The sequence below is a fragment of the Lycorma delicatula genome, chromosome 4 (assembly GCF_047948215.1).
Source record: "Lycorma delicatula isolate Av1 chromosome 4, ASM4794821v1, whole genome shotgun sequence".
NCBI lineage: Eukaryota > Metazoa > Arthropoda > Insecta > Hemiptera > Fulgoridae > Lycorma > Lycorma delicatula.
In genome coordinates this window covers 37,923,080-37,936,922 of record NC_134458.1, presented here as the reverse complement: position 1 = coordinate 37,936,922, position 13,843 = coordinate 37,923,080, and the positions used below count along the sequence as shown (strand labels likewise).

The window sequence follows — 13,843 nt, the reverse complement described above, 5'->3', positions numbered from 1 at the left end:
AAAAATTGCTTTTGAAGTTTATTGTTTTATTAGAAGTTGGTGGGAGGGACTGGTCATTAAAACAGGATGATATTATCTGCCATACTGCTCTCACTGCATGATCAATTTTCTTCATGAATTTATAGAGAAAAATAAATATCTAAGGTCTGTGGTTGCAATAATCTGCTGATGTTTTATATTTGGACTTCTTTTTATGAAAGGGATTTTCTAATTACAAAATATTATTGTAAAAAAAGCTTTTAGCCAATAAATTAAATATGTTAAATCATTTACTTAAATTTGATTCTATTTATCATTTGTAGTAGTCAATAAAAATAAAGAAAACCAATTGTACTCACTTTGCGATCTTTAACTGCATAATTCATGATCTGATGGATTTGGTTAGTAGCTTGCAAAAACATATCCTGGTTGATATGTGAAGGTATTTTTGTGAGATTTTCTAGATTTTGACTAAGTTCTTCAGCTGCATTAAATCCCTGAAAAAGTAATTCAAATCATGAAAATATTATTATCATAAGCTGAAATAAAATAAATAGATTCCATGTGCAACATTACAAATGACAACTGTGCTTGATAACAATTTCTTTGTAGAGAAGCGATTATATTATGCTCTTTTTTTCTATATAAGAATATTTTTCTCTAAGTGCAACTGGGAACTGATTCTATATGTACACTTACTAAAAAGTTAAGTGACGTCAAAAGAAAAGGTACCTCTGAGTACCTTCTCACTTGAAGTACAAGTGCTATACATTTTTTAAAAAAATCATAAAACAATATGCTGCTTTTTGTTGTCAAACAATATATTAAATACATTACATCTATTCTATTTTGTACAAGAGATAATTGTATATTTACAAACTACATTGAAGAGAGAATCATCTCAAAATTTATTTTAAATATTAAGATTATTTTAGAAATCTATAATTATAGGGAAAACCAATTATACAAATTAATTATATTTTAATGTATAATATTTGAATTACAAATGTACATATGTTCAGTTAGCGATTGTATAAACTATTAGACCAGACAAGAACAATACCTATTGTTGGGATATACACTATAGAGATATAAAAACAAATATATTTACATTTAAGTATACTCTAAGATTTTTTTCTTCCATTTTTACTTACATGCACATCACTGAACTATCTTTCAATTAAGAATTTATTTATTTACTTATTTTTATTGTATGCATCTTCCTCTGGCGAAATATTGAATATCAAGTTTAATGAATCACCAGTGTGGAAAAAACTGTTTACTTGCCAATTCTTTATCTTAAATGTTTTTCAAGATATATGTCATAATTAGAGACTTATAATGTACGATCTCATACAATTAATACACAAATATTTTATAAAATATGTTTTATTACAATTTTTTAAAAATAAAACCACTCTTAATCATGACCAGGAGAACAATCTGATTGATCTCCTAACCATGATTGTTATGCGAGATATTTTATATGTTAATTATAGTAATACAGATTTCTGATGGTAATATATAACATTTAAGATGAAACTTTGGTGTTACATTGATTTTGATATAAATACATTATATTGTACATTATTATACATATTCTATACACATTTACTGTCTACATATATAATGTATAAAGCTTATCGCTTTTTGCTTATACTGCTTTACTGCTTTTTGCTTACCACTTTCAATGGTTAACCATTATTATCAAAGTATGTGTAAGAAGAAAAACATTAAAAACTCACTGAGTAGTTAAAACACCGTCTTTCAAGAATATTATCTTTTAAGCTGACTCAAGTTGAAAATCAATAAATTAATATAAGTCAATTTAATTATTTTAATATATTTGGAAGTTTTTTAAATTATTAGTACAGATACTTTACATATACTCCAATGATGGTGGCTAACAATCAAAAGTGATCCAAGTTAATGAATAAATAAACCTAGATAAATAATTTATTTATTACAGTAGTTTATATCTATTTTAAGCATCACAAATGAAATTGTATTAAATAAAAATTATAAATACAAAATATTCTTATGCAACTGAAATTAATTTGTAAGATTAGTATATTGATACAAGTAATTATACTCATTGATGCCTTTTTGGAATGCATGTTGTATTAAGAATACAGATACATTAAGAACATAAATGGAAAAAAAAATTATAGTAAAGATAAATTTAACACATTGTAAATTAGTGTCCTGGCATTACTGACCCTTATTTTTTTTTTTGCAAACTAAAATAATTTTGCAATTACTGTTAATTCATAGTACAGTACAGAGACAATACACACATTTTTAGCCAATTTCTTTTGTGGGAAGTTAAAGTGGCTGAACAACCCAAGAGTTATTATCACCTGAATTCCAAGTTCTTTAGCTTTTGTGGTATTAACTTGACAATATCTGATTCTACAGATAGATCTATTATCTGTAGTCCATAGAAGGCATGGTAGTAGTCCTTCATAGTTTGTTCCTAGACTATTTCATTCCCTAACTTGACAATATTTCTTGAAGACATCTGTCGCATAACTTTATTACTCTGCTATCCAGATTTTCATTTGCACGTAACTGTAGGTATGAAAGCAGGTTTTCAAGAATTTAAATTCTTCCACCATGTAATTTTGAAGATGACAAAAAATGTTTGATCGAGTTAGTTTAATCATGTAACAAAATTTGACAATTATACTACTAAGAAAAATGTTTAAAATACTGTAAAATACCATAATTTAAAAGAAAAAATTACAACTGTGCTTCTACAGCTTTATAATATATTTCATACATTAAAATAATTAATTATAAAATACGTATATGAACAGATAATTTAAACAGTTGCAAAACATTTGAACATTTTAAACTAAATTTTGCATGAGAAGTTAGTAATAATCACACAAATTTTTTCTATTGTTTACTTCTAACTTGATGAATGAAAACAAACTGAGTGATGTGTATTAAATGGCATAATAACCAGTCAACATCATATTTTTCTTCATTGAATTCTATTTTTAAAGTAAAACTGTACTTACATTATACCTATGCTAAATAATTGTGCAATCTAGAATTTGAAAATAAGATTTCACATCCAACTTTTTCAATCCACACTAATTTTTATGGCACATTCCAGTACAAATAGGATTTAAAGAGTTTAAATTTTATTAATTATAAGTTCTTCAAACTGTTTAAAAAAACATTTAAATTATTTTCAATCACAGTCTGACTGATAACTTTCATTGCAGATTGCCTTTAAAGCCAAAATACGAGTCAAAGAATTTAAGCTTTAGAGAGTATCAAGTTACTGCTACAGAAGAGTAATTTATCAGTTGACAGATGTAATACAATTCAGTTTCATTCAGTGTTTTGTGTACAAAATATTTTTATAGCTTCAGGAAGGCTTAGTTAAAATGAAAGATCAGCATCTATGTTTAACTGTGATATAACAAATGATATTTCAGAGTCTGCATTACATGTAAAACATAATAGAAGATGAATGGCGAGATTTTCGGTTGAATTTTTAAGACCTTTTGCTGTAACTGACTTTGAGTCTAAACATTTTAACATTACTATATTTTTAATGAACTTGTCTAGTTAAATTTCTCAGTAAGATCTTCTGCATATTCTCCAAAAATACAGACTCTACTTTTTAAGGCAATACGTGGCTATATTTTAAGCATTTTATTTTATTTTTAAGCATCATTAATTATAATTTTGATAGAAAAGATATTGATTGTCAGCTCTTGAAGTACTCAAAAAAAAATTAAGTTGCTGCAGTTACCTAACATTGCATCTATTTACTAAATAATAAACATTAAATCCAACAAAACTAAAATAGCATAAAACAAAGCTTTAGAAATAGGAATTCTAGGTAAAAACATATATTTAAAAAAGCTAGGCTATCATTACTAAATTTTACTGCATATAATTTAATATAAATAGAGAAAAAAAGAGATAATACAGAGATAAGCAATATAAGTAAAAATATGCTCAATGATGCCTTACCTTTTGCTTAAAATCTTACCATTTATATAGTCTTCAGATTTTTTTTTCATTTAAAAAAATTAAAAAGTACCTTTTTGTTAAAAAACAAACATCATATTCTAAGGTGATATGCCAAAACATGTCAACAATATGTAGTTAATCACCAAAATTGAAACTGCACTCAATTTTCCACAAAACTTTAGTAGTGATTCAACTATTGCCATCTTATCTTTAGATCATACTTTTTTATTTTTCAAAATAACATTCCTTGAAACATTCCATGTATTGTCAAACCATCGTGTAGTAAAGAACAAAAAGTACCATCTTGCTCAGCTCTTTTCTAGATGGTTAAAGAGATTTTTTCATATTTGTATTTTCAGTTTTAGAAATATTTATTTACTCTTAATTAAAAAAAAAAAAAATATTAAAAAAAATTAAAACAATTATTATTAAAAGAAGTTTGTTAAAATAAATTTAATATCTTAAAAAAAGGAAATAAAAATGATTAAAAAATACAAATAAGTTTCTTCATTGTGACTGTAAATGATTCTTGGTGGACCAATTCTTATCATATTTTTTATTTTAAAAAAACTAAGTGCAGTATATTATCATTAATTTTATCATAAAATCTGTTAAAAATTATTAATTTTACAAAAAACACAAGCAGATTTCTTCACTGTGATGTATGATGACGGTTGCTGAATCAATCTTCATGGTATTTTTTATCTTAAAATTGATTATTTGCTTATATATCATTGCTAATTTTGATGGCACAAATCTGTCACGTGATAGAAAAAAATCAAGAAAATTGTTATAAAAAATTCATAAAAACGTATCAATGAACTTCTTAAAAATAGATTAATGAATCAGATAATAGTAGATAGATATCTTCATTAAATTGTGGATGATTCCTGCTGGACCAATCTTTAAGATATGTTTTGTATTAAATTTAAATATTTGTATATGTATATATTTATATATATATATCAGCAATAACTTTGATGCGGACATTTAATTATAATTCTATTTAATTTAAATTTTATCTTTTATCTTTTTTCCATTTTTATAAACTATAACTTTTTCAGTAATTTTATCTTACTATAATGAATTTTCAAAATAATTAAGTAATGTTTTCTAGTGCTGTTGTCCAGTTTATCTGATATTTTAATCAGCTATTATTACTATTGTACTTGAAGACAGTGGTGTGTTGATACTCTGATGAAATTTCTAAGTATAATATTCTTTAAATTTGTTTACATTTAACTTTTTTTAATTGTTCATTTCTCATTTCAATCATATATATATTTTTTTATTAATAAAATTCTGCTACTGTCTTTAAATTATTTAACTTAATTTAAAATTCAATAGAAAAAATAAAATTTTTATAATTATTATTTATAAGTCATAAAAGAGATACAAATTAATTGCAATTTAAACTAATAATTAAAGAATAATTAGTTATCACAGAACTAACGCCATACTTTATCTCTTGAGTTCTTTCAAGACTGATAATTCATTCAAGAATAAATAAAAGTTTTTAGAAATTCCTGATAATATTTTAATACAGTATCGTGATATTTTGTTGCAAGTTGTCATATGAATCCATTCTTTTATTTAAAAAAAACACCTTCTCTGTGTCAAAATATTTCATGTTTTAAAAATTATAAAAGAGAGATATAATAATCACTGTTGTATGTCTTAATGTAGGTTTCATTCATCACTGATATTTATTTTGATCATTTTTTGTAATGTTATTTTACTCCATAATTGTCAGTTGCACAATTAAAATTTTAACTGATTTACAGTTCCTAAAAATTATTTAAAATTAAAAAATTATAAATTGTTAAAACATTTTAAATGATATAAGATAAAAATCCATAATTTCTAATGTCAAAAGAATGATATCAATTTTCCTGTAATGGAAATATTTTAAATGTATTATAGAAAAAAATTACAAGCCAAATCCAGTATCTTCAGTTTTTGCAATGCATTGTATTTATAAGATTACAGAAATAACATTCAAATGTATATTTTAGACATTTCAAAAGCCATATTTTTTTAATTTGTTCTTGTTTCCATCATTTTAAACATAATTTTAATTTTTTTTTTTAATCAACCTCGAAAATAATAACTTATATGGAAAAAAGGAATTTTCAACTTTCTAATACATTCAATTGCTGTCTTGAAGAATATCGATAATAACAGCATACTATTTAATATCCCCTCATTGTAGATTATCTTGAAAAATTCATTCTACGATGTGTTAAATTTTTCATTAAAATATAAACTTAATGTTATACATATTAAAGATCTCATAGGTCTTCAATATAATCAACATTTTATAACAGACAAAAAATAAAAATTCCTGAAAAATAAAAGTGATACTTTCTTGCTATAACAAAAGTTCAGGGTAAAAATTTGCTAAAAAATTGCAACCATTAATTTCAAAGTTAGACAGTCTAACCTAAACATAAAAAATCATCTTAAAACACAGAATTATTTAAAATTAAGATGTATAAAAAAAAATTAATGCACTAAATTTAAACATATGCAAAGATACTGAAATATCTATTAGATAAAATATTAAAAATATAATAAAATAATAATTTATTTTTGACCTCTTCCCTGCAAAGTATATCCTGCATTGAAGCCCATGCAGCACTACCATTTACTAAAAGAATACAACTTCGTACTGCAAATGCTCGTCCTTTCTGGGATGGAGATAACTGTAATGTTTTTTCCAATATCATTCGACGATTATCCTTCCTTTTACCAGTGCTACTGAGGTATTCATTATCATTCTGTAAAGTATCAGCTTTCCAGATATCAGTTCCTATTTTCTCCCTAAAAAAACAGTATCAGTCAAAAAATATTACAAAGAGTAACTGTTTTTCTATATTAATGATTTTGAAAAAAATATTAAGCTGGACTTTGATAGTATGAACTTTTGACAGATAAACTGGTTTGTAGCTGGGCTTATTGTTTAGGATCAGACTTTGTAACTTTTCTCCAAAATAACAACTTTAACAAAAGTCAGACTGAGCTTATTTATTTAAATGATATAATGTTGCCCGGATATATCCGGAACAAATAGGAGAAATTTGTCCAGTGAACTGAATCTAAACAAACTTCACAGCTTTATTTATCATCAAATCACACCCCACTAAATCACATCTAGAGTTGAAACTCAGGACCTAGTCCCACCAAAGGAGACCCCTTGACGGTCAACAATGAAAGGATTACTCCACGGTCTTTTAAGGATTACTCCACCGGCTGAACCAAGCAATATTAGAGTTCAGAGAAAGCAGCATTCGAATATGATGGGCTGCCATTTAGAAGGTAACATGCAATCAGAAGAATTAGAATACCCCAACATTACACACACTAACAAAAAAAATACAAAGTCCAAAATCAAAACAAAGCAAATAATTTCAACATTTCCACACACAATGTAAACTTGCTCATGTAGACTGGTAAATTAAAATTAATAACTGGCCTAATAGACCAACAAAAAATTCTCATCATGGGTCTGCAGGAAATAAGAAACACCAACTAGGACACCATGGAATCTCAAGGATATAGACTCTACAAAGGTATACCTGGGAAGAGAGTGATGAAAAAGTCCCACAGCTTGGAACAGGCATTTTAGTCAGTCTAAATAAACTCTATACAACAATTCAAGTCACAATCCCCAAGAATCTCAACACTCATCCTAAAAGCATCTAATAAGATCTATACTATAATAAACGTTCATGCACCCACTTATAATAAAAATAACTCTCCAAAAGAACATAAGAAAACAGAAACGTTTTGGAATCTACTTGATCTCACTACAAATAACATCCTCAAAAACCATGTTAAACAATTAATCAGAAACTTCAATGCTCAACTAGGCAAAGAAAGATGAAACCATGACATCATCAGAAAATGGCCCACTCAAAAGAACATAAACAAAAACAGAGACTCGTCGAACTTTGCAGAAACTACAACCTAATCTTGAAATCCACATATTTCAAGAGGAGACCTCAAAACCTGGAAACATCCCGACTACACTAAAGGAGAATGTCAACTAGACCATGTCTTCATGGACAAACACCACCACAAGGAGATCTACAATGTAAAAGTCCTCCGAGAAGTAGACAGAGGCTCAGACCACTATGTAGTTAAAATTAAAATTAAATTTACTCCCCAAAGAAAGTAACAAAACCAAGCTCTTAAAACTAAAAGAAAAATGGACCCTACCCAAATATCAAGAATGAAAACGACTTGGTACTGCTAGCGAACAACATCAATGAATCTAAATCACAGATATTAGAACTTCAAAACATTGCAAATAAAACTGGTCCCAAAATATCATTTGACAAGGCAGAAATTATGCTCCAAAAACCAACACAATTAAAAAAAAGTAAAAATAAATGTTAATAAAATCAAAATAATAACCCAATTTAAATACCTTGGATAAATAATAACAAACAACCTAAATGAAAAAACCTTATCCAAATAAGAAGAAACAAACTAGCTAAAGCTCAAAAATTAAGCTGATACACTTACAATAAAAAATACCTATCAATAAACGCAAAAATAAGACACTGCAACACAGTAATAAAACCAGAAGCCCACATACGCAGCAGAAATACTCTTCCACCTGAACGAACAATCAAAGACAGACAGATTCCAGAAAATTGAAAGAAGAATTGAAGAACCTGCATCAATAAAAAGTAACAAAAGATGAGCAATGGTGGATTGTGCCCAACAAAGTCATGTACAAAGAGTTAGAGTTAGAGTTAGAGTTAGTACAAAGAGTTAGTTTGGTTATAGTATGGTTATAGTATCAGTATGGTTATAGTATGGTTATAGTATCAGTATATACTGATACTATATGTAAGAGGAGACTAGGATCCTTTCGACATATCATGAGGATGCAAGATTCAAGACTTCTGAAACAGCTATTACAGTAGAATCCAAATTTGAAAAACATCAAGACAGGATGCAGATGGGTCAGAAAAATAAGAGAAGATCGGAAGGAAATTGGCCTTACACCAGAAGACACCACAAATAAGATAAAATTAAACAAGAAAATCAAGAACAAAAACACTCACTTCATACTTACAAGAAAAAAACTCACAACACGAACAATTTCAACACTGAAAGGACACAAAGATCAGAACATATGAAAAAGAACTGGGAGGAACGCAAGGTCCAAACAGTCCCGTCGAAGAGACTTGGATAATGGACTGACTAAAGTGATGATCCTATGAGATCATAAAAGATAATAATACAAGGGATATCTCTAAAGTAAATACTGCTCAGAAATCTCTCTCCTTAAGGCTAGCGAACCTGTGTTGTTCATGGCCATGTTAGTAATGTACATATTACATTGTTGTCTGTAAGTTGTCTTGTAGTATTTTTGATTATGTGTGAACTATTATGTTTTAAAATGAATACGAAAATCGAAGTTGTCGCCAACTGTGGAATACGTGGAGTCATAGATTTTTAAACCATCAAAACTTTAAGCTGGCTGAAATTCATGGTTGCTGTGTATGGTGTTTAATGTAATGAATGAAAGAAAAGTCTGAAAATGGTGTAAAAGGTTTAGAAATAACTGAATTAATGTGCACGATGAAGAACGTTTGGGGAGGCCCTCGATAATCACAGAGGACTTGTTGAAATGCGTTGATGAAATTGGAAAAAATTGTTGGTCAGTGATTTCCAACCTTGCTCTTCTTTTTCCTGATTCAAGAGTTGTTATTGGTCACATTGTTCATGTCCATTCAGGCTTCAGAAAGGTTTGTGATTGTTGGATGCTGTACATCTTAATGGAACATCACAAAAAAATTTGAATGGATCTGCTTTGGAATTTTTGATGCACTACACAGAAAAACGTGATGAGTTCCTTAATTCAATTGTTACCGGTGATGAAACATGGATTTTGTATTACACACCACAGATAATGGCAGTCAAGTGAATGGCATCATCATCAATCACCAATCAGACCGACAAAGGCCAAGCCACAGCTATTTGGATGCAAACTGATGGCCACAGTCTTTTGGGATCGGTTTAGCATACTGCTGATTGATTCATGCCACGTGAAATATGATTACAAATGCAGAAGCCTACTGCAAAACTGTACGTAAGTTACAGGGTGCCATTCAAAATCAACGAAGTGAGCGGCTGACTGATGACGTCGCCCTGCTGCACGATAATGCATGTCCACATGTTGCGGGTCCAACACAAGGTTTACTGAGAACATTTGAATGGAAATTTACGATCACCCACCATATAGTCCAGTCTAAACTTATCTCCTTCTGATTATCATTCGTTTGGGAAATTGAAAAAGATTTTGAGTGGTAAGCAATTTGCGGATGACGATGAACTTAAAAATCCTGTTAATCAGTGGCTACATGGATTGGCAGCAAAAGAATACAATGAGGGTGTATTGAAGCTAGTGTATTACTACGATAAATGTCTTAATTCATGTGGTGATTCTATAGAGAAGTATTATAAGGTAGGTAGTTTAAGAGAAATAAAAAATATTTATAAAGGTTTTATAATACATTATTTTACAATGAAACGGTCTTTACTTTAAAGATAACCTCTTGTAATAAACTGGTTTGTGCTGGTTGTAAGAAATTTCAAAGAATAATTTTGACAAAATTTAATAAATGGAAATATGAACATACCTCTTTTGAGAATAGTATTCATTCAATTTAGGAGTTATTAAAAATGTGTGTTTTGGTGTGCCATAACAATTAATCAGTGAGTGGGTAATTCATTTTCAAAAAATTACTCATTTACTTCTCTGAAAATTTTTATCTGGTATACTTTGGTCCAGATTATCTTCATTAAGGATAAAAAGTTTTTATGTTTGTAAATATACTTCAAATTTTGTTTAAAATTTAATAAAGGAACTTATGAGTTTAAACATTTGAATATTGCAATTTTTAAAATAATCTGGGACGTAAAAGATAACATCTACCTAATCTAGAATTCTTGCTGATTTAGGTTGACCGTGGTTCCATCAAGTCAGATTATCAGAGTTGAGTAATCACTTACCAGAGGTATAACAGATATAATCCTATCCATAAGTCATACTAATCTTTAAGATATATTGTACTGAAAGTAAAGTGGATTACTAAAAAAAGGTGTCTAATCTTGCTTAAATCAAAATGCATAGTATTGATTGAGGGAGGGTACATTCATAGTTCAATAAAGAATTTAAACATATAAAGAAAAGAAGCAAGTTCTGAATGTTAAATTAAATAAAAACACATTTTATTCAAATATTTATAATTAATCATTATGAAATCACACCAAGATGGATGGTTTCTATTTCGTAGGAAAAAAGTAACTGTTCCAGCATTAACCATAAAGGAAAGCATGGAAAACTTAAATCAATATTAAAAAACAAGTGTAAGTAAAAACGACAAGAGGTTATAGTTTATACTAAAACATAAAAATAATTATTTTATAAAATAATGGAAATATAACTATGCAAAGACAATAAATAATAACATTTCTGCACGATAAAATTAAAATTTTCAAGCCGTTAATTGCATCAATTATGTATGGGAATATTTTTCAGTATTTACAAATAGTTTAGTGCATTTTAAATGGATTATGTAAAAAGTTCAGGTTAATGTAATTTGTAGCAATTACTCATTATTTTGAACTCAATAAAAATGTTTCTTGGAAAAGAAATCTTTTAAATTAATCTAAAATAGATTGACTATAAGATCTTTTAGGAAGTAAGGTATTGATTAAAAGTATAAACAGAAGCATAATAAGGTAAAAATATAGATCCTTTCTCATAGGTCAAAGTATTATGCTGGGAAATATGAAAATAATTGTAATATCTTGAATGATAAAAGTGTATTAATAAATATTATTATTTTTTAGGAATAAATAACTCTTTTTAATATGAGAACTTTTAATTTACTGAAAAATCAGTCAACATGAATCACATTTACTAGCACCTAGCAAAGACATGACTGGTCATTTTTATATCCTAAAAACCTGCTTTGACTTTTCAAATAGTTTCAAGATGTAATATTCCATTTTAGATGGGAGTATACCTAGACATAAATATTTATCAATGATGCAAACTTAGTTCTGATTAAGGTTTTACAAAGTGAAACATGATTTGATCTTTTTGCAAACAAAATCTTTTCAGCCATCTCATGAAAATTTATCACTATTAAGACCCCAAAAATGTTAAACTGTATGCAACAAAAATACTACTTTCATCATTAATGGAACACACGCACCCATTACATGTGCATGCACACAAACACACACACACACACACACACACACACACACACACACACACACACACACAAAACCAGCATATACAGTGGAAATATTTTTCTTTTATTAATAGAAGAAAATACGTTATTACACTTACCAGATTGATGTCTCATGAGAATTAGGGCTGATCATTTCTAACAGACTTTCATTTCTTGTTTGTCCAAATGGGCATTCTATTATAGCTGTGTATCCAAATTCAAGATTTGGCCATGCAAATGTTCCTCTTGATGTCAATACTGTTTCTGATAGACACTGTTCTGGAAAACAAAGAACAATAAGCCAGTCAGTCTAAGTATTTTTTTAGAGAATAATAATGTTATTATAAACTCCTACTAAAAAAATCTTACTTTTTTATGAAAATAGTAAATATAGAAAATAAAGCTCAAAACATCAAGAAACAGAAAATAATATAAAGGTAATGAAAGAAATATGAAATCCGAAAATCACAAGTATTATTACCGTTAATCACTGTATAAATCACATGTTCATGACAACTAATAAGTTTTATATGTAATGAAAGACTGGATACCTGTCACTTTAGTATTTTTTAACTAATGAAGAATTTATGGATTCAAAAAGGTTACTGTATATACTAGTAAGTTTATACTATTACTGTTATTTTGGTGTACTCATGGGTGGTTTTTATTAACTGTTAATTACAACATACTAAACTACATTTTCAATAAAATTAATAATAAATACAATAATCAATAATCATGTCAAGTGCATTGTCATGAAACATCATATGACCAATGAAACAAAATATTTTTTTCATTTTCAAATGGCTTCAATATAAAATAGTTTCACTGGTAATAAAGATTTAATGTAAATTAAGTACTAACTTCAGAAAAAACTTGAAAACTCACCCTTAGATTGACAAAATTCTCCTTTGTAACCTCTTGTACACTGACATGCCACATAATTAATATTATCTATACATGTTGCACCATTCTTACAAGGATGTGCAAGGCATAGATCTAAAATGCAGAAATAAAATATAAGAACAAGAACTGTGTAGTTTTAATTAATTAACTGTTCATTGAATGAGATGGAAAATTACAATAAAACCCTTGAAAGAAAAAAAACAGAGATATTGATTATACCACTATTAAAAATTAAAGTTCTATAAATATATACTTCAAGCATTTTACTGTTTTGATCAATTGACTTATAAAATCTTTTTTAAAAAAAAAAAAAAAATCTTAAATATATATAACTTGAGATGTTTTTAAAAAATATTTGTGATTCTTTATGACAAAGTAGCACAGGGTTAAATTTTTGCCAGTTTTTAAATAAAATTACTGATTTAACAAACCAGTGCTCAAAATACTTTAACAGTTTATCAAGTCATAGGGAAATATTAAGCGAAACATAACTTTCAACTTTATTAGTGAACAAATAATTAAATTTTAAGTTGTATTGAAATGCTGGCAAAGTTCTTTAACGTCATTGCTAACTTTGTAAAAAGATTTGTTAAAATAGAATTAGGAACATGACACATTCATATGATTATAGAGTAATCTATACATACATCTTTTAACAATGCACATTTTTATCACATGAAAAAAGGATAAAGTTAGAT

General features: G+C 27.7%; 1 protein-coding gene across 4 annotated transcripts in view; it reads right to left on the bottom strand.

Moving 5' to 3' along the window:
- LOC142323283 (uncharacterized) overlaps positions 1-13,843 on the bottom strand; it is a 309,143-nt gene that overhangs the window by 88,891 nt on the left and 206,409 nt on the right. For all 4 annotated transcript variants that reach the window (XR_012756071.1, XR_012756070.1, XM_075362730.1 and 1 more), the window contains 4 exons: positions 13,128-13,238; positions 12,359-12,518; positions 6,573-6,798; positions 339-476 (listed from right to left, as the gene is read on the bottom strand). Coding sequence is in view for 2 of the 4 variants with exons in the window: in XM_075362730.1 (XP_075218845.1) it covers positions 339-476; positions 6,573-6,798; positions 12,359-12,518; positions 13,128-13,238 (635 nt within the window). In the remaining 2 variants the exon portion in view is untranslated. The remainder of the gene's footprint in view (positions 1-338; positions 477-6,572; positions 6,799-12,358; positions 12,519-13,127; positions 13,239-13,843) is intronic.